This window comes from Carassius auratus, chromosome 20 (genome assembly GCF_003368295.1).
Source record: "Carassius auratus strain Wakin chromosome 20, ASM336829v1, whole genome shotgun sequence".
Lineage (NCBI taxonomy): Eukaryota > Metazoa > Chordata > Actinopteri > Cypriniformes > Cyprinidae > Carassius > Carassius auratus.
The window spans coordinates 10,358,020-10,385,352 of NC_039262.1; the positions used below are offsets into that span (position 1 = coordinate 10,358,020).

Below are 27,333 nucleotides of genomic sequence, written 5' to 3' on the forward strand. Positions count from 1 at the left end.
AAAACTTTTTACAGTGTTGAGTTTATTATAAAATGAACAATATTACTGTGATTAAATGGCAATAAGATGTGAAGCAACATAACAGTCATAATCTGTGATGTTCATCCAAATAAAACTGATAGGGTTGTTTAATATCAATATTTCACATGTACATTATCTTTGTTTTTTATATTCTGTAATGATTTAATATGAGCAATAAAAAGCTACTAAACTTTGATACTCAATATGCAAAATAAAGTTACTGCCTTTTCCAAGTTGGAAGTTGAGATTGCTTTTTCAACCCTTAATTTGTTTAGACTGGTGAAAATCCCAGAACAGATCGAGCTAACTTGTAATATAAACATTTCTTAAATATTTTCCTTTTTTTAAATTAGCATTCATTCATATTTGAAACATGATCAATGCAATTCTTGGTGAGCCATTGGTTGTTGGGTTATACACAGGAATAGGATCCACTACACTGACAGACAGACTGTCATCTTCTAACAATGCAGTCTTGAGGGAAAGTGTCACACAAGCAGGTGCACCTTATTCAGATGGGGTTAGCCGGTGGTCAGACTTGCTTCTTTCAGACGCAGTCTCTCTTTCTGAAATATGCAGAAATATGCATCATTATGAAGTCCAATTTAGCTGTGCATGCATCATGTCGTATAAAGGAAAAGTTCCACCCCAAAAATTAAAAAATAGCTAAAAATGTACTCACCCTCAGGCCTTTTAAGTTGTACATTAGTTTGTTTCTACAGATTCAGACTACAGAACTTTATCATTTCATCTTGCTCACCAATGGATCCTCTGCAGTATCCTCTGCAGTGAATGGGTGCTGACAGAATGAGAGTCTAAACAGTTGATAAAAACATCACAAAAATCCACATGACTAGTCCATCAATAAATGTCTTATGACATGAAAAGCAGTTCTACATTAATTACTACATTAATGGATTATGGTTGGAAGCGACAGTTTAAAGTTAAAATGCTTAAATTATGGATTTGTTTCTTACAAACGCACAGCTTTTCACTTCACAGGACATTTACTGATGGACTGGAGTTTATGGTGTGGACTATTATAGTGATGTTTTTATTAGCTGTTTGGACTGTCATTCTGACGGCACCCATTCACTGCAGAGGATCCGTTGTTGAGCAAGTGATGTAACGCTAAAATCTCTCCAAATCTGTTCTGATGAAGAAACTCATCTACATCTCGGATGGCCTGAGGGTGAGTAAATGTTCAGCAAAATGTCATTTTTGGGTGAACTATTCCTTCAACAAGTGTCTGGATTAAAAACCTGCTTCATGAAAGTACAATAGTTACTAGTGTTTGAACCACTTATCTATCTGCCACCCACACCTCAGCAGACTCTTACCAGTCCATTCGCATGTGCCTTTCTGGTCTCAATCTTTTTCTCTGCTGTCATGTTGCGTACTGACAGTTGGGCCTCTTTGATTCTGAAATCAAAAAGAGCAGAGATTGTATTTTACTTAACCACAATGTTTCAATTCCAGCAAGTTTTATTGCTGAAAATCACTCAAAACAACAGCCGCCAATGTAGAAGTCATCATTTATTACACTGTGTGGTTTGGTCAGATCAGTTTTATACGATGCTAGATTCTCAAGATGCTGTTATCTTCTCACCTCTGTTTGGATATGACCTTGTTCTCTCTCTTCCACCTGATCTTGAAATCACTGCAGAATTCAAACCAAAGTGTGAACACATGGCCAGGCAAAATCTCTGGCTCTCCAGAACGTGGCTTCAGTCCAAAGTACTCCACTAGGTCAGAGAAGCTGAGAAAGGAAAGTCATGAGGCAAAGCTGGAGATAATGCCAAAAATCTTTTCAAAGTTTGCATTTTTTTTTGCAATATTTTGAACAAGAGTGATGTGCTACCTTTTACGTGCCGATACCATTTGTTGTTCCACAGTAATTAACTCTTTTTGTGCTGTAAAATGAAACATTTATATCAACAATTAGCCAATTAGGACTAACAATTAGCATTTTTATCATATCAGTCAATATTAAGCGCCAATATCTCTTCTATTACTTCAGGATCTTAATCTATCCTCTTTAACAGCAATAACGCACTGCTCTGTCAGTTATAATACTAACAGCATTATTGTCATATCATTCATAGCCTTTCTACAAGGGCCTCAAAGACAATGTTGAAACTCCTTTACTAAGAAGTCTCCTTCATTGCCAAAGTCTCTCTGATTCCTATCTCGGTGTCTGTCTTCTGAACCTGACCAGCTATCTCGTACAGGTACGGAGTCACAGACACTTATCAGGTCCCCCAAAAGAGCACATGGCAGATATTCTTCATGACTGCAGGATGTGTGCCGTCTTATCTGTGTAGCGGAGACAATCAAATAATTGTAGTAGGAACACTGTGAGGAAAGGAAAAGCTTTGCTAGTATGTATGTAACATAAACCTGTATATACAGTATATACATACGTAAACTACAAACAGAAAAAATATTTTTCCAGTTCCCTACAGCTAGCGTTGTCTCGTATAGATGAACTGTATTTAATGACAACAAGTTTATGTCACTATATATCTGCCTCTATGATCTGCAAAACAATCCTGTATACAATCTAAGCAAACTTTTGTACTCCTCTCCATCAATCCTCTAGACAGGCCGGTCGTCTCAGAGCAACGAGACTTCATATCTGAACAAGGTAGACGAGAGGGATTGGCTGATGTGACAGAGCACATAAATAGAAGACTTAAAAACTTTGAATACAGATCCTCTTCTTAAAGGTAATGTTGGCTAATCGCACGCATCTTAGCATAGCTCACCGTTGGCAATGAAAGAGTCCATGTTTTCCTTGAAGGGGTGTACGTGCTCATGAGATGAGTTGGTACACACTGTTAGGACATCCTTTTCACAAACTGTACGAGACAAAAACAATAACACTGGGTTAGAGTAAAGTCCCTGACCAGGTCCAATTCGAACAAGTCATTCATTGCAAAACAAAGTTTACACTAACTTAAATGCAATATTTTAGCCAAAAATAAACAGATTTTTTTTTGTGTTAGACCACCATGAGCGCTTACTTTTATTCCTATAACCCTGATTTTGAAGTATAACTACAAGACTTTCTAAACTTTTGTGTTCTTTGCCGATGCCTTCTCACTAAGGTGATTTCAAATAAAGTGTACATTTATATTAAATTAATGGCAGTTACCTGGCAATGTTTTAGACATTAACATCTGGTATAGGACACTTCGAATGCCAAGTAAAACGAACTGCAAATACAGTGACATTCTTTCTAATCACAACACTAAACTGCATAAATGCTAATATTTAACCAATATGTTACTTTACAAATAATAAAAACAAGTGTTCTATAGGCTACATTTATTTGATACAAAATCTAGTAAAAACAAATTAATTGCCTTATTTTCAAAATATATTACTGATGAAACCAATTTTTATTTTACTAAAACCATGCTTGTTACAGTTGCCATATTCCAGGTGAGGACGGTTGCATTTTTTCTTTTCTTTTTTTAACCAGTAATCAACCATCATTCATATTTAGCTTAAGTTGGTTTTATCAAGGCACTGAAAATCACAGCTACTGTGGCCAAAGCTACTAGCACGCCACTGATTACTTGCAGATGGAATGAAAGCGCTGTCTGCTGATAAAGCAAAGTCTGTTAGTGCCTAATTATTGAAAGTGAAAAAAAAAAAGTGACGTGACATTCAGCCAGGTATGGTGACCCATACTCAGAATTTAACCCATCCAAAGTGTACACACACACAAGGAGCAGTGGGCAGCTATTTATGCTGCGGCACCCGGGGAGCAGTTGGGGGTTCAATGCCTTGATCAAGGGCACCTAAGTCATGGTATTGCCGGCCGGAAATTCGAACCCACAACCCTAGGATTAGGAGTCAAACTCTTTAACCACTAGGGCACGACTTCCCCATGTTAATCACTGCAGTGAATTATGCCGATTACACCTGTAAAAACAATGGTTACAGTAAATTGATTTTGATTATGAGTGGTTAATTTGAAAATGTGTTACATGAGGGAATTTCCAAAGTGTAAAAACAAGTTGAGCGACAGCAATCTACTGTAGGCATATTGATATTTTACTGTGTATATCTTGACATATCGTGACGTGCTAAGTAGAGTAATTGCCTTATTTTCTTTGTGCTATAAAACAAATGATAGTACAGTCGCCCCTTGCATCATTCCAAACTTATATGACTTTCTTACTTTGATGTTAAAACCTATTTCGCAGCAACAATTTAATTCAGCAAGGTCCAAAACAAGACTGGACACCAATGACTTTCATTATATGAATAATAAAACTAAAAACTCATACTTTTTTCTAAATATCTTCTTTTGTGCTCAACGGAAGAAAGAATGTCATACATTTCATTTTTTTTTTTTTTATTGTTGAGTAAACTATCCCTTTAAACCCTTTTTGTTTGCACTTGTTCCCTAACCTATACTGCCTCTAAACACAACAGAGCTAAAGCTCCACCTGTGACAGAGTCAGAGGTTATCACATGTCTTTTTTTCTGGGTAAGATCTGTTTTGATGCACCTCTGATCACATCCTCAGATAGTCATTGTGCCTCCGTGGACCTACGCAGCACTGTTTGTTCACCGTCCAATCAGAGGATCAGAGGAGCCAGTCTCCTGCCCCAGTCATAATACACCCTGATGGGAACCCACGACTGTTGGACACACTCCATCTGCATCTCACTCCAGATAAGGCTGCACACACTACTGTTTTCATTAAGCATTTGTGTAAACTGTGAACACGGCTGGCAATGACGAAGAAGTCGAGTGTGTTTCCCACAGCATTTCTACGAGAAAATATCCATTCAGCACAGTCTAGCTTGATTAGGTTATCATAAATGTAGTTTCTGCCAAGGCGGCTCACAGCTACATTCAGGTTTTCTCAACTGTGCACCGCAGAGAACCAAACCACAATCACAAAGAGATCAAAAAGATGTCTCAAATGCAAACCAGATGAATCAGCTGTGGAGACTGAGAGCATTAGACGTGCTTCACAATCTTGTCATAATTGTCTCTGGAAAATAAAATCACAGGGACATTCCCTTATTGTGACTTATTTGATTAGTGCAGCACTTTCTTGCGCCGCAAAATAGCATCGCAGACAACCAAAACCTCAGTAAGTAATGCGCACAAGACACCAAAAATCGAACAAACACAGCACAAAAAAACAAAAAAAAACAAAGACATGATTCTCTCGCAGTCATGAGGGGAGTTCAAACAGCAGGGGAAAAAAGGGAGAGCGCGATGGGCCAGATTTGGCAGTCTCTCCGTCGCCCGATAAGAAAGGCTTGTTGAGAGGTAAAGAAAAGAATCTCTGACACACATCTGCAGGGCCACACTGAACTCGGACTGATACAGTGTAGCACGAGAACGGCAGTGCATCTCTGTGCAGATAAAGCCCATCCCGCCAGTGATAAGCTGCTCTTCTCTCAGATTACATAAGCGCCAAAGCAATGTAGCCTTTGGCCCCTCCGACGGAGCTAAAGAATCACACAATGCCAGAAGCATCTGATGGGCAGGATTAAAGTCATATCTAAAAGGCGCCAGGGCAAAATCACACAGACTCCACTTCGTCTCCACAGACGTGTGCATACGCAAACATGTCTGTATATTCCACCTGATCTAATGTGGTTTAATAATGAGTTGTTGCTAACAGATGCTGTAAAGTCCTCAGGATTCAGCTGGAGCCATGTTGCAGGACTGTAGCCATCCATCCACTCAAACCCGTGTAATCTTGCTTCTTTTGATGCTAGAGTAAATCAGTGGCATGCTAAAATCGTTTCTTACCTGTCAGGTCTCTGTTCAGCTTCCTGAGATCCTTTGAGAGGTCGTCAAACTTCACTTGAGAGGAAAGGAAAACATCTTGAGGTTCAGGCAAAGGGAAGATGCTCTTTTCTGACCCAGCGTTCTGAAGAGAGATTTAAGGGTCAGTGACATATTTATGTGTCCATGAAAAAGAAAAAACAAATCTTTATTAAAACATGTGTCAAGTTTTAACCCCAGCATTTAAAAAACATTTTTAAAAGAATTATTTTACGCTCACCAAAAAATACAATAAAAAGACTGATATTGTGAAACATTATTATCACTTAAAATGCATTGGTTTTTATTTTCATATTCTTTAAAATATTCTTGTGATGGTAAAAGCTGAATTTTTTTGTCACATGTTCATTCAGAAATCATTCTAATATGCTGATCTGATTGAGATCAAGAAACGTTTCTTATTAGCAATGTTGAAAAGTTGTGCTGTTTAATATTTTTTGTGGAATATTGTGGAATTTTATATATATATATATATATATATACACACACACACACATATATATATATATATATATATATATATATATATATATATATATATATATATATATATATATATATATATATATATATATATATATATATAGGATTCTTTGATGAATAGAAAGTTCAAAAGAACAGCATTTGTTTTATACAGATTATTTTATGACATTATAAATTGATCAATTTAATGTGGCATTTATTGTATATATATATATATATATATATATATATATATATATATATATATATATATATATATATATATGAATTAATGAACAGAAAATAAATAAGAAATTAATTAACAGGAAATGTGACCAGAAGAAGTGTTCAGATGTACTGTACTGTGCAAAATAAAACATTGCATGTGAAGAATTGCATGTTCATGGTTTACCTTATCAAGATGACGCAGATAGTAGGAAACAATGTAGTCCAACAGACTAATGTGATTTTGCTGCAGATTTATAAAGAAATATGTCAAAAGGGTATGTCACCTTGTACAAAATGCTAGGTAACAGAAAAAACAAGGCCTTATCAAAACCTCAGTGTGGGGGTTTCAGGGTGTCAAACATGGGCTCATGAAATGGAGAAAAGGGTTACCCTGCTCTTGACGTCTTTAAGCTTAGGAAGTATCTCAAGGCCGAAGCCGTCAGCCTGTCCTCGAGCTCTGCTGCCTCCATTCATGTAGTTTCCCAGAGCAAGCACCAGTCCTATCAACTCCTTCACACTGTCTTTCTCCAACAGATACTAAAACACATCACCATTTATCTGTGAATTTATCACTCTTCATAATTGAGATGTTGGAGACAAAGCAAGCACTTAGGCTTCGCTTAAATAAACGGCAGCTGCCTGAAGGGCTGTTTTTGACTGTTAAGAATGCCAGCATTGATACTTTATCAAATGTTTGATAGTATCTGAGGTCTGACCCCCTTTGAAAAGTGCCTTTGTACCTTGCAGACGTGAAGAATAATCTCAGTCTTGCGCTGTATGGAGGCAACGGCGTCAGTAAACTTCGACTGAAAAATGAAACAGTGAACTCGACTGGAGAACTCAGGGATCTGGGAGAGTTCATACAGGAACCTGTCAAGGAAAAGCAATGAACATCGGTCAACCTAAAGTGTGTAGTGTTGAAAACACTACTCTGTCTTCGTCTGTCCTCAAATAAAGGAACCTTAGAGAAGTATACATTGGAAAAAAGTGCCCTTGTAAGTGACAATTGACATATCACTAGTCGCTGGTTGCAGGAAAAAGTGAGTTATCTTGTGTGTTTCTGGAATATCTCACTGTTCAGGCTTGTCCAGTAGTTTGACCTGCTCCTCGTCTGAGGTTTCATAGTGTTTCTTAATCTTCTCTAACTCCTCGGGCTGAGCTCTCTGGGAGAAACAGAACAGACGCATTCATAAGACATCTGACCAATGATACGCACATCAACTTATGAAACCACACAGGAACTATCAATTATTTAGTTGTGTTGGGACAGGAACTTGTATTTATGTGAATTTTCGGGAGTGATTTTGGTGAGAAATGCGAGCTGAATGGATTTAAATAGAGTAGAATGCTTGAATACAGTACACATTTTAATTCTCTGAAATATTTAAAGGAATATTTAAAAGAATAGCTCAGTTTAATCTCAGCATTTCAGGTTCTTTTTGTTTTGCCCAGCAGAAATCAGGTTAAAGTGTGACATTACCAATGGAAGTGAATGGGGTCAGTTACAATATTCAATCTTTCAACAGTATAGCCACAAGATGTAAAAAAAAAGATGTGTTACAATGATTTTAAGATGGAAAAAATGTATAGAGACCTTTCTGTTTAAAATTCTATGCAATTAAAGAAAATACATCATAAACCCTAATATCACTGTAAAGAATAAATAATGTGCTTCATATAAAATAATAATCTCCACATTTCTGCTTTTTTTTAAATCTTCCAAACATGTGCCTTAATCACTTTACGTTTTTGCTATTTTCAACAACATAAAAGAGAAAACATGCAAGGGGTGCGGGATATGTAGAACTTTGTGAATGATGGATGTTCAGATTTTGTGCAAAACTGCTGTTTTGGAGGCTGGGATTCAGTGTGGGCCTGTACATAAGTACATTTCCAGTGTGGCAGGATACTTACATTTTCATACAGGGCTTCAATAGCATCCAAGTCAACCACAGAATTGTCCAGAGTCAAAACAGCTGTGAGAGAAGAAGTATAAGTCTCTAGACAAGAAGACTGATTAGTTATTGGACATGTGAGTGTCATGGATGTGATATGTGAATGTAAAAGTGCCTAAATGTGTATTTTTAGAGACTTTTTTTTCAACCGAAGGAATTCACTGCTCAATTTACTAAAACCATCAAAAACATGTGCCTGTCTGACTCTGTTAAGCCAAACTGTGATGACTTCAAGATTTTCAATAGGAAAAGTATACGTTTAGTAAGTAGGACTGATGTACACACCATGATGTGGAGAACCCAAAGAGTATTTCTAGCGGTAAACCACCAGACAAGTTGATTTAACAAACATACAGCAAATTTATTCCTAATAAGAGCTGGAGCCAATCACATCGTTGTAAGATAGGTCTCTATATACAGAATCATTTCAACATCATGTCTAAACTTGCCTTTCGCCATCCAGGCCACACAAATATGTCTCATTTTAACATGTCTGTTTATTATTAGGGGAGGTAAAATGAGTCTGGATAGAATAAAATGACACTCTGCTGAGCTGGTGGTCGAGTATTTCTCAGCATATATACAGTGTGATTTACCTTGCTGGATGTCTTTCATCTCCAGATGGAGACTTGAGATTAAGATGCCCACGGCCTGAGAGCGCTTGCCATCCAGTAGTTTAATGACCTAAAATCCACATTTACAAGACAGACCCCACCACAGAATAGCATTTACTTCTAAATGACTTATATCATAAGTTAAGTGCATTCTGTTTACTTTACCATTTGAAAACATGGTCGCAAAAGTGGAATGAATCAATAACCAAAGAACCTTCGGGAAATTCCAAAACTCCATTACAAAATCCGCCAGCCAAAGGTAACAAAGGCATGATCACATTTCATAAACAGGTTCATTTATTTTAAATTATTCCCATTTCCTATATAATTATATCAATTTCAAAGGCATTTGTGGGATCCTGGTACTACACATGAACATTCATCTATAAAAACAGCAGATTCTATGAAGTGACAGCACCTGATGGATTATGTTTCTGTTTATAGAAACGGAATTATCAGAGGTGAATGCATGAATGCATCATTTATACTAGTGTTCCAGTAAAATACATCTATAATACGAAAGTGTTGGAAACTGCTCCACCTAGTGGACAATGAATTACATTTATGCATTTGGGCAGACACTTTTATCCAAAAGTGCATGTGCATTTTTTAAATTAGTTAAATCAAACCAACATCCTCACATTTGCTATATAAATATGGGATATGTCATATCATTTTTCTCATCTTCAGGCAAGAGTGGTACCTTCCTGGCTTTGGTTTTCTTCTCATAGGCTTCAGATAGGGGCTTTCTTTTGGTGGGAGACGTGGCTTTAGCAAACAGTTCCGCAAACTCACTGGTGTTTATTATCTCTGGCTCTTCCAGGGAACTCCATAGCATATTGTTCCTTAGGAAAGACAGAAACAGATGACGAGAGATTTTATGTTCTTCGAATATTTGACGTTTTCAACAGTTTTGCTCACTTTAAGGCTTATAGAGATTGAATCTTCAGACTTTAAAGTCACAGAACAGGCCACGACCAAAGCATTTCCTAATATTGGCATCTGTAAAAACCAAAGTTATATGAGTTATTTACTGTTGCTGGGTAACCATGCTTAAAAGCAGGAAAAGGAAAATCAACAGGGGCTCAATGTGTAATCTGATTTGCTAAATGTTCTCTCCTATAAAAATAATTAAGTAGCCAGGACGACGGCACAGAGCTAAGCTTGACTGGGTTCGGCTTTGGCTTGACAAAATGCTCATGGAGAGAGCAGAAGCTTTCATGAGGAGTGAAATAACATTGAAACAGCACGGAGGTGGCCGGGGAGCCGAATCCCACAGAAATCCACACCGCCACTAGAGGTCCTGGAAAGACTGCCGCTCAGCCTGCGGCTGGCCCCTCACGCAGACAAATGTCTGCAGTGGTCTGTCTTAAATTTCCCATGAGGTCTGACGAGGGAGGGTTGAAAATGTCAGCGTCACTTGTGGACATACATTGTGTGTTTGAGGAATGTGTGGACAATGGAAATGTTTATATTGAACACAGGTAGTGTTGGATGGTGTTTTTTATTTAGTGTAGAGCAGTTAAGAACTATTTAAAAGCATGGCCAGTGTTGTTATTATTAACTGAAGCTCTTAAAAATTTGTTTTGCCAATTGAAATAAAACTGAAATAAAGTAAAATATAAATATAAGACGAAAAACTTTTGAGACCTGAAAAAAAAATGTATATGTTTATTTGGCAACTGAAATAAAATAACTTTACATTTAAGTATAAAAATTACTAAAACTAAAACTGAAGCTATATAAAAATATTGATCTATATAAAAATATATAGCCTATTAAAAAAACTAAAAGCAAATGTCAGAATTTCTAAAAATAAAATTAAAAGGAAAACCGAAAATATAAAGATTAAAGTTAAAACAACAAAAAAAAAACAACAACACTATAATACTATATTAATAATACTAAATGATTACAGATTGTGTCAGAGGCTAAGATCTTTCATGATATCTTAAACCTATGCAAGTGCTAATGGATGATCAGAAGTGTCCCTTTTTACCTCAGTCTCAGTTTGTATATAATAATACAATTGACATATTTATGACATATAAGTATAACCATGATAAAGAAAAGAAAAATTCTTTTTAAAAATCTACTTTAAATATGTATCTGATATTTTCAGAGATTATTGACCTTGACACACAGTCATGAGGGGGCTTCTTGAACATACAATTTCCTGTTTTATGGGGGGTTGATCGGACCATGCCTCAGCAGTCAAGTAGATTTATTAAAATATTGTTTCCTTTCTCGAACAAAACATAAAATTAACTCATTCTTTTGTTAATTTTTTTCATTAAATCAAGACATAAAACAAAACAAAAAAAAAATAGGCAAAAAAAAAAAAAAAAAACCCCGCCTGCTATGTTATTGACCTGCGGCAATTAAAATATGAGGTAAGGTGATAAGGGATACCTGTTATCTTGAATCTGTATCCGTGTCCAGTACAGCGGTTTCATTGGACAGACCGGCTCCACTGATGGCTTATGACTAGGATTGTCTGCTGCTTTAGTGGAGAAGATACCAGCTCCAGGGGGAGGGGGAGGGGGGGCAGAGTGGAGGACAGGTGGTGGCGGTGGCACACCACATCCTGTCATTGGTGGAGGTGGTGGAGGAGGTGGAGGAGGCACACTTCCTGGCCTCTCTAGTGGCTGAGCAGGAAGTGGAGGTGCATTAGGAATACTAGGACCTGTTGGAGGAGGAAGAGGAGGAGGGGGTGGAGGTGGGGGTGGAGTATTGTTGCTATCCATCTGTAACTGAAGTGATACAGGTGGAGGAGCTGGAGGAGGAAAGGTCTTTAGTTTGCCAGTAAAGCCTTTTGTTGACTTGTGGTCATCATTTTTAAGCAGGGGGTCAAACCCCTGCTCTGGGTTTCCTTGGCCTCATCAGGCTTGTTGACTGTCTCTCTTTCTGTCTGAATACACACAGAGCGGAAGGCCCGTGGCTTGATGTTGTCTTCAGTGGACACAGCAACATCTCTGTGATTTCGCTCTCTTTCTTTGTCTCTCAGTCTTTGTAAGCTGGCGACGGTTGTCTCTAGTCTGGACAGATCCTCTTCATTCTTCTTTTGTAACCGGAAGAGCTCCAGTTTGAAGTCAGCCTGCATTAAAAGTCCAAACATCAACATACAGTACATAAAAATGTTTTCCCCAGAGAATGCAGAATCAGAAAATTACATTTGTATAAAATGTATAATGTTTAAAATGTCTTTATATTTGCTTTATATTTAAAACTTTATATTTTATACAAATGTTCCAATTATGTATAAACTTTTGATTTTGTGAGCTTCTCACCTGCAACTTCTCCACTTCCTCATTACATTCCCTTTTTAGCTGCAGAAGAGCTGCCTGATGCTCTGAGAATAGAAAACAAAGACACGACTAAATGTATCACAGAACCCATTGGATAGTTCTAAAAACTCCATAAACCAAAGCTCTACCATATAATATATGTAAATATTTAGAATAATATGTATGTATACAATATATCATTCAAAAATTTGGGAATGGTAAGATTTTTAAACATTTTTGAAATACATCTTTTATGTTCATTAAGGCTGCATCTATTTGATTAAAAAGAAAACAGAAAACATTGTGAATTATTGTTTATATAAATATATATATATATATATATATATATATATATATATATTTTAATATATTTTAAAATGCAATTCATTTCTGAGATAGCAAAGCTGAATATACAGCAGTCTCCAGTGCCATAAATAAAAAATATTAAAAACACTGCTCCTAATATGTTGAAGGAGCATTAAAAAAATAATTATATATATGTATAAATCTTTTGTATTGCTTACTGATTTGTATCAAATTAATGCAACCTTGCTGAAAAATACCTTTACCATAAATGGGATGAATAATTTGATATCCAATAAATGTTGCATATGTAAACTTTCCAATAGATGGCAGTGGTGGGAATGTTATAAATGGATGATCACTGCCTTGTCTAGAGAACCATGGGAAAACTGTCTGAATTTTATGTAAGAGAACAAATTTCCTTAAGTATAATCATACCAAGACATATGACAACACTATTCTGACTGTGTGTTTTTTAGGTGTGTCTGTGGACTGCACACCCTTTAAATCTATAAGACACTGCAATATGGGCAATGGAACTGACGCTCAATAAAATGATATAGTATTGAATGCACACATCTATGTAATTTTTTATGGCGTAAGACTAGTGACTGCATTACTGAGAAAACATTTAGTATTACAAATAACAAATAGTGTGACACTGAGTCAGTTCATCTCCAGAACAGCCCTCTAGGAACACATTTGGGGTGGAGATGTACTGAAATTTGTTTGGACAGTGTTGTGTCATTGGACACTAAGGCAAATATTGGAATCAGAGCAAACATTTACACTTACTGCTGTTGTTTCTGATTATACAATAAGCTCTTACCTGCTTCTGTGTATTTTAGACCAATCTTTTCCTCTTCGTCTTTGGGTTTTGGTGGAGGCCAAACAGTCTGAAGTCGCTTAGGAGTGTGCTCCTCACTCACCTCAGCCTATAAGACAAAAAACAGCAACAATTAATGTGCATTTTACCATTTAAATATGTTGAAATAAAGAGCCTATAAAAAATGATTACACTTTATAGGTGCACATAAAACAAGGCTTTGCACATGTATTGATACTGAGATGCTACCATCAGTTCACTTCATACTTTGGAATCAGTTTCTTTGTTGTCTGGAGACTTGCTTGAGGTCCTATCAAAGAAGGCTTTGAGGACGTCTTTGTCCCTGTTGATCTTCCTCTTTACAGTGTCCAGGTCCATGCGATTTGGAGTGTCCTTTTTGGCAGATTTAACTTTGAAGAAAGCCTTCAGTGCATCTAAGGCCGTCTCTGCATTTGTAGATTCACTCGTTTCCTCGGACTGGAGAATGGCCGGCTCCTCTACAGTTGTCTCTGGCTTTTCTGCAGGATCCTGACTGATTGGAGACAGTGGGGGGCTTGTCATGCTCTCTTGTTTTCTCTTCCCTTCCCCCTTGCTGAGGAATTGAGTAAGCTGTTCAAGGAAGTCTCCTCTGACTTCTTTCTTGTTAGACTGATCGGTAAAAAGTCCTCTTTTGGCAGGACTTTGGGTTTGCTCTGGAGAGTCTTTTTCCTCAAGGGCTTCTTTCTTGGGGCTGAGCAGCCCGGTGAAGAGGGACGACAGATGGAGGGGTTTTTCTTTTACTGCTTTGGAGGTTTGGTCAGTTGTGATCTTCTCAGTGGAAGATGAATCTGTATCTAACATAGTCTCTTCTTCTAATATTTCTTCTTTCATCTCTTTATTAATTTCTTCTTCTGTATGCACTTTTATCACCTGTTCCTCCAGCTGTATGGTCACTGGTTCTGGTTCTGAATTATCTAGCTCAGATGAACTGTGTTCTCCAGTGTCACAGAGGCCAGAACCTCCTGAAATCTCACCTCCAGTCTCAGAATGATTCATTTGGTAAGCCTTCTGGCTTACGGTAGGTGGATGGACCTCCCCAAAAATGCTGTCTGATTCGGCACTGCTTCTACTGAATGTAGCTTGAACTGCAGTCTCATCTCCCAACTGGATCATTTCAGTATCAACACATGATCCTGCAGAAAGATCTTTAACACGTGTAAGGGTGATGACTACAGGTCTGGTGTTCTTAGGTGAGTCTGAAGAAAGAACCTCTTTATCGGTGAGACTATGAACTTCACAGTGTGTTAATGTGGTCTGAGTGTCCATGTCTGTGGATGTCTGGTCATTGTTAACCAGAGTTTGTTCGTTTGCACCAGTTTTGGTTACCTCTGAAACATCTGCCGAGTGTTGATGATTTCCATAACTCTCTGTTGTGCTCTCAGCAGCAGATATGTCCTGCTGACTTTGCACTGAAAAGTCATTATTGTTATTTGTGGAGGAATTCAAAGACTCAGTCAGACTCTTTCTGTCAGAAGGAATATCTGTACTTTTAGTGTCCGTGAGGACGTACTGACAGAGTTTGTCTTTCAATGGTTCTTTCTCAGTGTCCTCTATGAACATTTTCACTTTTTCTTTGCTGCTGCGGCTGCTGGTTTCCTCGATGTGGCCTTCTTCTCTCTTATTTTGCACAACACCAAAAAGCTCCTCATTGCTGACATCACCTGATTCCACAACAACGGTCTCATTTTCATACTTATCATTGCTTTCTGAAACAAACTCTTCATCACTGAATAAAGATCCTTCTTTTAAATCAGGTTCTTTACTTTCCTCTGTAATAAGTGCTGGGTTCTCAAGTTGTTTGTCCAGTCTGTTGGCACTGTCACTGGCCGAGACCTCGCTAAGTGATTTAGACGTTGTGTCAGCTTGACCATCTGTTACATCCTGCTCAGTCTGTCGTGCTGCTGATGTTTTAATGTAACTATCTCTCGGGTGGTCAACATTCAGGTCCAAGTCCACTTCCTCCTTTTCTGACGGAAAATCAATTTCATGAGTTTCATTAACATTCTGATGCTCTGATTTGTTGACATGGTCCCTTGTTCTGTCCTCCTCAGCATTCGTTTGTAAAGTCTGAACAATTATATCAAAATCATCCCCTTGATCATCGAAACCATCCTGATTTTGATCGATAACGTCTCCTTTCTCAGACAAAGAATGAAAAGAAGTCAGATTTGGACTCTCCTCAGTCAGTGCTTGGAGTTCATGCTTTTCATATTGAGTAAAAAAGTTTGTTAATTTGTCCAAAAATGAATTGCTGGGCTTACTCTCCATTTCCATCAGTAACAGTGTACTGCCTCTTTAAGAGCAATTTTTGTCTGTCTGTTTTCAAACAACCATATTCCACATAAAAACAGGAAGCAAAGTCAAATTTCCAGAGTTAAAACTAAAGTTTCCATGCTTGCCGTTACAAAAAGTCTAGGTTCTTTCCATTAGCCTCCCCAAGTCTTGCCAACTCTGAATTTCCAGTCCTTGTGCTGACAAAATATGAATAAGAAAAAGTTACATATATTATCTTTTACTGTTTTGAAATACGGTTAGGCTTTAATAAAATAATTGTAGTCCAGGTCTAGTGTAATATGTTGTCCTTACATGAAGTTTCCAGAATTACAGACGCCAGGAAAATTTCCATTAAAAAGCAGAGATGCTGTTCTCAGTCTTTCATTACAGGAGAGCTCAAGAAATGGAAAAAGAAAAAAACATTCCGCGACGACATCCTTAATAGTGCCAGCATGCAGCGTGGTCCTTTTATCCTTCCTTTACATTCTTTTTAGACTCTTCATTCTTTTCCATTTTGGATTTTGTAATGTTTACTTGATTTTAATCCACAGTTCGCAAAAACAGCACATACACCAACACATGAAATACACATATAGGCAGTAAGCGCTCCACCCACCTATTTTCTGCCACATGATTTCTGGTTACACACTCAGTCTCCCATGAGGAAGAAGTACACACACACCCAAAAGAGCACACAAAACTCCAGTAAGGGTAACTGTCCAGTCAGGACAGTCTATCCTGCTTCTTTAAGACTGTATATCTCCTTCTGTCCACTTCACACTGGATAAGGCCAAATTAATCAGTATGATTAACCTGTTAACCCCGCCTACATCCTTGTTTTGTCATGTATGTTTTGGGTTGTAGAGACCAGTCCTGATACAGTCTCTGTACTACAATAATCCACAAGGTAAGAACAATGTAAATAGACATATTTAGACATTAATAATATAATCTAATATTAATACACATTTTCATTTACTTCAAATGAAACCTTTAGATAACAAAATATCCTAATTATGTTAAACACTTGAAAATATATATATTTTTTCAGAATAATGCATCAAGCATTAGAAAACCGATTTAATTTTACAACTTAAAAATATATATATAAATTACATACAAGTAAATTATTTTTTAAATGTTCTTAAATCTCTCAGATAACACTTAAACTTGATTTTTTTGATTACAAAATGTACTGGTAATTTTCTGCCAGGACAATATCCATTTTTAACTGATTTTTATTCTTTAAATTCAGGGCATGATAACACACACTAATAAATGAATTAACTATTAACCTACAATAGTTAACTGCAAGTTTGTCACAAAAAAAATAATGACAGTATTTTCAAACACTCACAGTGTGGTCACGGTCAAGAGAGACATGTGTCAAGAGAGTACTGATGATCTCATCTCCTTCACCTGGTTTGTTTTTGGACACAGAGTTGCACAAGGACACATTACCAATGTGCTCATATGGCCACTTCTCCTCTGCAAGCACCCTGTTCTCACTCTCCTCTGTGGAAAAATAAAAAAACTAAATTATTCATACTTAAATGTTAATGACTGAATATTCTCAAAATTACCCACCAGACAGGTGGCATTAGATTTGGACCCTACAGCACAAAATATAATAAATATGCATTAGCCAGATTAATGAGACAAAGGTTACTGACAGTTACAATTTAAAAAGAGATATTTGAAAAACCACCTTCTTCCTTATTGACTGTTAGGAATACACAGACTGCCACAGAGTGGACACTGAAGTGTACTGCAATTTTAAGAGTAATGTGTCGTTTTCATTTAGTATCTTTCTGCATATTTTGATTTCATTTCAAAGACAGTTATCATATATAGTAAAAATAAGAATTCAGCTACCAATAACTGGGCATTCTGCAAGTAAAAATAAATCTTATTAAATCAGACAAATTCATGGAAAATCTCTACACAATTGATTCACTCACAGCATGATATCAAGTCCAAGAATCGATAAACCTTTTATCCAGTAAATAAACAGCTGAGGGTCACAGTGCGTTCAGTGAGAGTGTAGGAAAGATGAAATCCACTGCAGAGCAGGAAACAATGTACAAACAATCGATGAACAGATTTCACTGAATATGCAGGAGAGAACAGGAATGTGCTGTGCGGCCGACAATTACATCATTTTAAAAGGGCATAGATTATGTGTTCTTTCTTTGAAAAGTTACATTACCTGAAGGGTTGTCACTGGTTCTGATCTCCATCATAATTAGAAATGAAAAAATTTGCATTTACATTCTTTACATTTACATGAACATAAAAAGGTATAGCCTAATAAAATATACAATTTACATCACATATATAATATAAAATTTTTTAGCTGAACCGTTATATTAGAAAACATCCTTGATTTGCATACTAATGAACAAAATGTGTTATTCCCTAATAGGTTTGATAATCATAACGGTAAACATTATATCTCGTACACATGCAAATGTTACTGCATCAAAACTTCTTAGCAACCACTTCAACATAAAAAGCTGAAGAAAAGCTCTCATTAAACTGTAAGTTCCATTTGACCTTGTTTCCCCACAATGGCTGTCATGATGGTTAAAGTTTCTGTCCACATGTCGTATAATCACTTTATATTTATTGGGAAGGTGTTTGACAGCCCAAGAAAAATGACTGTTTACTTTGATGCGATGGACATTGGGCACTTAATTTCCAAAATATAGAGTTGCTTTATCTTTGGAGTTAATTTTTTTATTCATTGTGATTAAACCATTAATCTTGGTGAGCTCTCTAGTAGACATGCAGAAGCGATGTCATTAGCTCCATGCTGGGAGTTATTTTTGTAAGCAGTGGACATTACCCTGAGGGGAGTGCTGCTGACAGATTGTTTTGTCCAGATAAGCCTACTGTATGTTTAAAAAATGAGTGTTAGTAGTGAGAAAACAATATTTAAAAATATTTAAACTTCATTTTACTTCAATCTAGAGAACTTTGTGGCACAAAGACTAAGATTGGACAACATTTAGAACTGACTCTATCTCAGAACTTGAGGCTGGAAAGTATTTTGGAAAGTTTCTTTTATTTATTTTTTTGTTAAATATTAATGTTAATAATATTATTATGATTGACTATATGTTATATTATGATTTGAAGTGTTTCTTAATTCTTGTGATGGCAAAGCTGAATTTTCAGGCAGTTCTTTTGGACTTTCTTATTATTTGATGAAAAAGAAAAGCATTGGTTTACGATAGACATCTTTTCTAACATTATAAATGTCTTTACTGTCATTTTTGATCTATTTAAAGCATAATTCCTAAATAAAAATAATGTTAGAAAATGTTTGATCTTTAGTGTATTCATATGGAAATAATGTATGGGTAATTTGTATAAAAGTAAAATGTTATTTTTCTTTTTATCTTTTTTTTTACATGCAAAAACAATTTCAGAATGTCATCTCCCATTTGAATTCTACTTTCTTGAATTCAAATTTGAATTACATTTCTGCCTCTTCAGTTGAAATTCATGGTTTTAGGATTTGAATGGGCATTCTCAATTCAATTCAATTCTGACACAGATACACACACACACACACACCCACACACACATACACACACACATTTGTTTTTGTGAAAAGTGGGGACATCCCATAGGCGTAATGGTTTTTATACAGTACAAACTTTATATTCTAAAGCCCTACACCAACCCTACACTTAACCCTAACCCTCACAGGAAACTTTGTGCATTTTTACTTTCTCATAAAAACTCATTCAGTATGATTTAGAAGCGTTTTGAAAAATGGGGACATGGGTGATGTCCTCATAAGTCACCCTCTCCTTGTAATACCCGTGTCATACCCATGTCATTATACAGAGTTGTGTCCTGATATGTCACAAAAACATGCACACACACACACCCACACACACATACACACACATATTTGTTTTTGTGAAAAGTGGGGACATCCCATAAGTGTAATGGTTTTTATACTGTAAAAACTGTATATTCTATCGCCCTTCACCAACCCTACCACTAAACCTAACCCTCACAGGAAACTTTGTGCATTTTTACTTTCTCAAAAAAAAAAAAAAAACTAATTCTGTATGATTTATAAGCATTTTGAAAAATGGGGACATGGGTTATGTTCTCATAAGTCACCCTCTCTTTGTAATACCTGTGTCATACCCATGTCATTATACAGAGTTGTGTCCTGATATGTCACAAAAAGATGCACACACACACACACACTCACACACACACACACACACAGACAAGCCTACTGTCACATTCAAATTGTTTTGTGTGCCTCTAATCTCATTTGAGAGGGTGCAGGCTTGACTCATCTTCAGGATGCCATTTCCAGTAAAGCTCTAGAGATCGGAATATTAACAGCTGTCTGTTGGGCTGAAACTGCTGCTACTTGTGAAATGTAAAAGTCTTAACATAACATGTCTCTAATATCTTGCATTCACAATGGGACTATGCACTGCAGACATATATAAAGGAAATTTAAATAAGATTAAAGTAGTATAAGTCACTGCAAAATCTATAAAGGGATGTCGGTGTGTAAAGCAATATAAATATCTTTCTAAATAAGCAATTTCACACTAGATTGATTGCACACCCATATGTTGTGGTCTATTCAGCATGCTGCTATTAACAGAAGATGGGTCACACAAGCCTGAAGAATTAGCTGACTAGCTTTATCTGAAACAGAGTGTATTTACAGCCAGTAGATGAACAGGTGTAAGCCCACAACAAATCACAAAATCTTATTACCACTGTGTTATCAAACAAGCATCTGTATTGAAAGAAGCTCCCAAGAGATATTTAAAGGAATTTATGTAATGTTAGCCACATCCACAAGTTAGCCAGAAGATATTTTCTTTCCTTTTTTTGTCGCAAATTCCTTATTCCTTATCCTTTTTCCTTTTTAGGCATTACTACATTGCAATCCTTCATGCCTCATTTATGTTTTAATGTTCATATTCCTAAACAAGCCTCAAGCACCACCACTTAACAGACTACAGTACCAGACCATAATGTTTCATTCTCTGACCCCTGAAATCATATGATCGTCTGCAAACTATAGAAGTATCGAGGCTGACACGGTATGCCGCTGTATTTTGGACCGCAGGTCTTCAGTGTTCCAGCGTCTCACCCGTGTTAATCTGTATCATGAAAAGGCATCACAAGGTTTAGGTTAGCATACCTATCCACCTCAGTGATCACAGGCTCTGTGGGGAGTAATATGCTCTGCTTTATTCTCAGTGTGTTTCTGCTTTCAAAACACTTCAATCCTGAAGCTGAAGAAGCATTGCATAAAGAATTACATAATGCTCTTAATCTCACCTCTTTAACTCTATGAATGTGCTAATTGAATGTCCACATTCAGTGTAATGAGGCATTCCTCTATTTTTGAATATAAGAAATTCTAATAAAATACAGAAAATATGCTGTTATATTGTATAAAATATAGAAAATTCTAAAAATGATATTATACTTATATAATTTTTGAAAGAACTCTCTTACACAGGCTGCATTTATTTGATCAAAAATACAGTGAAAACAATAATATTGTGAAATATTATTACAATTTAAATTAAGAATTTTTCTTATCCACGCTGAAAACAATTTGAATGATTATTGTTTTTGTGGAAACTATGATTTGTGACTTTTTTAAAGAATTCTTTGATGAATAGAAAACTTAAAAATAAAATTTTATTATATCAGCTCTCGGAAGATTATAGAATGGATATGACAATGTTAATGTATTTGGTCTTGGCATAATAGATCTGCTATGATGCTAAATTGCTTCTGCTGTTGTTTATTGCTGATTTTGTAGATTATTGCTGCTGCAAATACAGGAACTTGCTACTGACAATTCAAATGGCGATACAGTGCTGTGTGTATTTAAGACATACTACTGCTGCACAAATAGCATATAACACATAGAAGATCTATACAGGTGGAACTGGGGAAGGTGAAGGGTTTCAAAGGAATTCTGAACACGTCCTGCGAAATGCTCAGGTGAATGCTTACCAGCCGTTTAAATGTTAAGCAGAAAGCTCACTGGCTGCATATGCAACATGATCCAATCAGCTTGTGCCAATCAGCTTAACGCATGTAGCAAGCTTTTATTAATTATATAATGAATACAAAGAAAACAGACAGAATAGAAAAAAAATAGAGCAAGCTAATGTTAGAGGCCTTTTTTTCTTTTGCTAATTGTATAATAAATGAAAAAAAAGAAAAAATTTTAGAAAACAAGCAATAGTAAATGATTAAGGTGCAAGTCTAAAAATGACTTTTTTTTGAAGAATAGAATTAGAAAAGAGAGTGCTAGAGTTAGAGGGTTAAATAAAGATGGAAGAGAGGTGTTTTTAGTCGATTCTTGAAGATGGCTAAGGAATGCTCAGATTGAGATTGAGGACATCCCACCAGGAGGGAACATTTAATTTAAAAGTCTGAGAAAGTGATTTTGTGCCTCTTTGGGATGATAAAGCAACGCTCACTTTCAGAACGCAAGCTTCTAGAGGGCACAAAAGTCTGAAGTAATGAATTTAGGTAAAGCGTTGCAGAGCCAGTGGTGGTTTTGTAGGCAAACATCAGTGCCTTGAATTTTATGCGAGCAGCTATTGGTAGCCAGTTCAAAATTGACAAACAGAGGTGTGACGTGCATTCCTTTCAGCTCATTAAAAATAAATCTTGCTGCCGCGTTCTGGATTAATTGTAAATGGTTTGATAGAACTGGCTGGAAGACCTGCCAAGAGAACATTGCAATAGTCCAGCCTGGACAGAACAAGAGCTTGAACAAGGAGTTGTTAATCATGTTCAGAAAGAAAGGGCCTGATCTTTTTGATGTTGAATAAAGCAAATCTGCATAGAAATGGATATTATATTTTAAAATATTATTTACAATATACTTTATAGATAGATCACTGGCCACTAAATATTATGCATTTCATGAAAGAAGTATTTAGAATAACAAGTGAGAGACAGGAAAATCACAGAATCAGGAAGCGTTATAATCTTGACAACAGAGAGGTCACACACCTTTAGTTGGAGAGGTGGGGATGGTTGGTGTACTAGATGGGGTCCAACAGACACTGTGCTCAGATTCAGATCCTTTATAGGTGCTCTTTTCTGTGCTGCCATACAGATATTTTCCCTCTTGTGTTTGATAAATACGGTTGCAGTCCTCTGCTTCCTCTTCAGGTAGAGGCAGAATACGATACTGTGGCATTGCCCTGGAGGTGTGTGAGGATAGACGGGATAATGGTGGAGACACAGCATCCAGATTTGAGCATCTTGTTGAAAGTGTAGCCACAGCATCTGAAGAAGTGATTGAAATACTCGTCCTTCTTGATTTAATATTTGTTTGCTTAAGTTCTTCACAGAGCTCCAAAGGGAAACTCTCCTTGTGCTCTGTGGGTACATGACTGTCAATAGGCCAAAACGCACCTGTGGTTGAGGTATGTGTGCTGTCTTTTAAACAGTCTAAACTGGTGCAAACGTGGTGGATAAGGTTCTCAACTTCGAGGATCTTGTGTTTCATACTGGGCATTGCTTTCTGCTGCTCCATATGCTTATTCCCACACTGGTAAGGTTGAATCATTTCTATCGACTTCCCTTGTAGACTTTTCTTAGTAGTCTTCATCAGGTAATGAAGATTTTCTGTCCCATCTGAGTCGAGTTCAAATACATTGTCATACTCTGAGAGCTCACTGGACAGGTCTTCCTCAGAGCTCCTTGAATCCTTGGCTGTATTATTTTTCAATTCAGTCTGCATCCTAGGACATGCGTGCTTGAACTGTCTGTTTTCATCTTTTAAAACCTTGTGTGAGGGTTGTTCAGAAGTTGAATTCAGTTTCTGTTTGTTAACGTATATCCTCTTCTCTACGTCCATTGATCTCATTGTCCACAATTTCTTCTGTTTCTGCCCTCTGGAGGCTTTTCTCAGGCTTTTGGGAGAAATAATGAGCTTGTTTTCCAGGTTGCTGGTGCAGCACAGATCCTCTCCACTACGAAGGTCACTTTCCAAGTCTGAATTCTTGTATCCCTGTTGATTTCCCATTACAGCCTTTGCTTTGCAATCCACATGCGGATCCGACCTCTCCTCCAAAAGCACCTTATTTCTGACATCATTTCTCTTAAGGAGACCCTTGTGCTCATTCATCATTGGTCCCACCTCCTTCATGCCAGGACTAATCAAAGCTTTACCCTTAAGAGCTGCCCTTCCATTCTTCACAGAGACTGGACCGTTAATGACTGGGAGAGACTTAGTTATCTGTTTTTTCTTTCTGATTAGTTTGTAAAGCGGAAGAAGAGTGCAGCTGCCCTCCATGACAGTCTACTTACTTATTAAAGTGTTAACCATTATGAGGATCCTGCTAAAAAAGAAAATATCAAAATTAGTTAACTTTATTATTTCAAATGACAACATCTGAGCTATTTTTTGAGTGTGTATATTTGATATAATTTCTGTTAACTTTACACTGGTTTTGTTTTTATTCATTTATAAGCTCTTGTGACTTGCTTTAACAAAGGTAAAAATGAAAGTAGTTGCTATTAAAAGGTTGCAAAATAAGGTAAGGAAAAGTATTTTCAGTACACACAACTAATCCTCTAATCTCAGTAAACTGGAATGCAAAACTGAATTCTTACCATCATCCACTGGCTACTTTAGTGGAATTCATTTGAGCTGTAGTCTCGTCATTCCCTTGTCTTTCAAATGTTGTCTCCTCTGCGTGTGATTGATGGATAACTGTCCAATCAGAGCCGACTCTAAAAAGCATTCATCCTAATCCAGTCTCTGAGGTCAGTGTTACGGTATTGTGTAAAAATGAAAAAAGAATATAATAACTGGGCATACAGGCAGAAGTGTACATTTTTCAAGAAAATCTAAATAATTGTTTAATAAAAGTTTTTAGATACTTGATCTAGCAGGGGGAATTAATGATCATGATAGCTTGCCATGCTAGCTTGTGAAAACGCCCTGCACTTGCCAGTAAAAGAATACTGGAAACCAGCGACTGCAGTTTAGAGTTTGCCGCCAGATGGAACTATTACCCCAGAATTTAATTTGGAGACCGAACCGAGTACTGTAGAACTATGAGAATGTTGCCCTGACATTACTAGACATGTAAAACCTGCATAAATTGCTATGCTATTCATCTGAATATTTCTCATGTTTAAAAATGCATATCCTTAGAAACGTCTTGTTTGTTGAATGTCTATTTTAAATATCTAGGCTACTTTAATAATAATAAACTATCTTTATTTTCATCTTATCTTTGAAGTGTTGTCTAAAAATACAGGCTATGTCTTAGCCTTTTCTTGTTTATTATAGTAGGTTATTATTCTTTTATTTATTCAGAATACTGGTATTTTATATTTTATTTCACCTCTCACACTGATGATGTAGCAATACTGTATGTAAATTATGCCAATGATGTAGGCTACTTTAAAACTGAAATGTTTGAGCTATTACCTCAGAAACGTGGTTCATTAATGCCCATTTATCTTTTGTTGTCAGAATATTCTTGTATTTGTATCCTTTTCCAGTTTTGATTTAATTTTATGAGATTAGCCTACTGATTTTTTTTGTTTGTTTAACTTTAACTTGTTTTATTTTAGCAATATTATTTTATTACTGGCACCTTTATCTTTTTCCATTTGTCTTTTTACTGTTTTTAGTAATGTTTTGCCAATATGACATAGGCTAAAACAGTAATCACAGTTTAGGCTACATCAGAAATTATAAATTAGTTTATAAAGAGCTCCACTGCTTTTATCTATTAGAAATAACATTAGACTGTTAGTTTCAGTCTTTTTCATGGTCATAATAACCAAGTAAAATGCAATTATTTCTGTTATTTCTGCTGTGTGTGTATAACACTTTCCCAGTGCCTTTAATTAAGCCAAAAAGCATCCTTTTCAGCGTCCTTCCTTCTCACATTTAACCAGTTAAGCCTGTTTGTAAGACGTTTAATATTGCAGTAGAGTCTTCTTACATGCTGACTTAACCCACTCATATTTTCCATTTGATAGAAGCATCGTTGTTGATGCAGACGATCGTCCTCTTGATGGTGCCCCACTGTCAGTGAGATCGAGTGAGTGACAGCAGCGGCAGTGGGCATGCCCCGCTCTCCCCTATATGGCTGTGGATGGAGCGCTATGCTAATATCGGCAGGGCAGGAGAAGCACCGCTCCGCTGCCTGCTGTCAGTGGTGGCTTCAGAGTCTAGGCAGGCTCTTCTACAGCCATGGCCGAAGGTGGAGAAGGGGAAGATGAGGTTCAGTTCTTACGAACTGTAAGTAAAAACACCGTTTTTTACATTTTCAAATGCAATATGTTTTTTTTTTTTTTTTTTGGCGCATTCTTGATGATTAATTACGATAAAGACAGTGCAATGCTGCTGAGACATCAAAAATGTTGGCTCGTACACCGGGTTTAAAGCAACGCTGCTTGGCTTCTCTTGGTGGTCAAATTGATTTATTCGGCATCCTTACGCATATAAAATAGCAAGATGTCTTATTAGCTGCTATTTAGAGTATTATTCCCTTATTTGGAACTTGAGTCAGGTGCGAGTTTGCGCTCGCGATGCACCTGTAGTCGACGCGCGTGAATGGGAATTAAATGAGCATCAGGCAGGTGCAAGGACAAATTATGTTTATGCCACTTTTAATTATTATTATTGTTATTTTTTGCAAAGTGTGATGTGCATGTCTGTCTAAGAAGGCACAAATATTTTTTAGTGTTTGTTGTAATAGTCTCCAACGCTTTACTGAGCGCGCGATTAGTAAATACATCCAGTTGGCGCTCGTGCGCTGTTTGCCGAGCATAATTCTGCAGTATTTTTCATTCCATAAAGAAGTGACTTGTTTGTGTGTTCTTCTATACGCGATTACATCTGATACGGTCCTCTCACCTTCTTTAGGACTTTTCTATTTCGGTGGTTAGACGCAGATTGGTTACATAGATGCCATGGCGCATGGCAGTTACCTGTGTAAATGATATGATAGGATATGACACCGTGGTGTGAATTACTGTCACACTGGAGTTAGTTATGAAAATGTAGAGGCAGTTGGGTAATGGTGTTGTGTGGTCTCCTTAACCTATTATTAAGGTATTCATGTAGCCTACACTCATGAAGGATCCAAGCAGCATTTTTTTCATTATGATTTTTAGATTTTTCTGCAATTATCTGAACAAAAGAGACTTAAAATTGCAAACATCCCGAACTTGCTGGGATAGTCACAAATCTCACCATCTCCTCATGTCTGCAAGTACTGTTGGTCTGTCCTATGTTGCCTACTGTACGTCTGCTCTATATTCTACACCAATTTACAATATAGTGCAAATATCATTTTTAGCAAGTTTGATTTGAGGTGACTCTAGCTTTTTAAAAGTCATTCACTCTACCATATTGTGGCTACTGTAATAGTGTATTATGGACATGCATAGTGTATTATTTACAAAGCAATTAATACTTTATTATGATTAATACT

General features: G+C 36.7%; 3 protein-coding genes across 3 annotated transcripts in view; 1 reads left to right on the forward strand and 2 right to left on the reverse strand.

The window, feature by feature from the left end:
* Positions 1-449: 449 nt before the first annotated feature.
* On the reverse strand, positions 450-16,879 carry LOC113120873 (formin-like). Its single transcript, XM_026290982.1, is given in 19 exon segments — positions 450-587; positions 1,362-1,443; positions 1,631-1,780; positions 1,883-1,934; positions 2,790-2,882; positions 5,812-5,932; positions 6,722-6,781; positions 6,928-7,074; positions 7,278-7,407; positions 7,612-7,700; positions 8,452-8,513; positions 9,089-9,176; positions 9,810-9,951; positions 11,519-11,966; positions 11,969-12,203; positions 12,397-12,458; positions 13,526-13,631; positions 13,790-16,032; positions 16,148-16,879. Coding segments are annotated over 18 exon segments (4,158 nt in total). The 5' UTR covers positions 15,836-16,032; positions 16,148-16,879; the 3' UTR covers positions 450-542.
* Positions 15,988-24,781, reverse strand: LOC113037916 (uncharacterized). The gene is made up of 4 exons (XM_026195235.1): positions 24,488-24,781; positions 22,877-24,213; positions 17,193-17,350; positions 15,988-16,032 (listed from the first exon to the last, which is right to left on the reverse strand). Exons 2-4 carry the CDS (start codon positions 24,165-24,167, stop codon positions 15,988-15,990), a joined length of 1,494 nt encoding a protein of 497 aa, XP_026051020.1. The 5' UTR covers positions 24,168-24,213; positions 24,488-24,781.
* Positions 24,782-26,000: 1,219 nt separating this feature from the next.
* Positions 26,001-27,333, forward strand: part of LOC113120877 (ryanodine receptor 3) — a 72,303-nt gene continuing 70,970 nt past the window's right edge. The window contains 1 exon segment of the mRNA XM_074559974.1: positions 26,001-26,135. Coding sequence (XP_074416075.1) covers positions 26,088-26,135 — 48 coding nt within the window. The 5' untranslated portion in view covers positions 26,001-26,087.

Coding starts and splice junctions, on each gene's coding strand:
- LOC113037916 (XM_026195235.1), bottom strand. CDS start 24,167: ATGGAGGGCAGCTGCACTCTTCTTCCGCTTTACAAACTAATCAGAAAG. Junction 17,351..22,876: donor CCCCACCTCTCCAACTAAAG/GTGTGTGACCTC, acceptor ATTTTTCCACAG/AGGAGAGTGAGAACAGGGTG. Junction 16,033..17,192: donor CTCTTGACCGTGACCACACT/GTGAGTGTTTGA, acceptor ATATTTTGTCAG/CACAAGGACTGGAAATTCAG.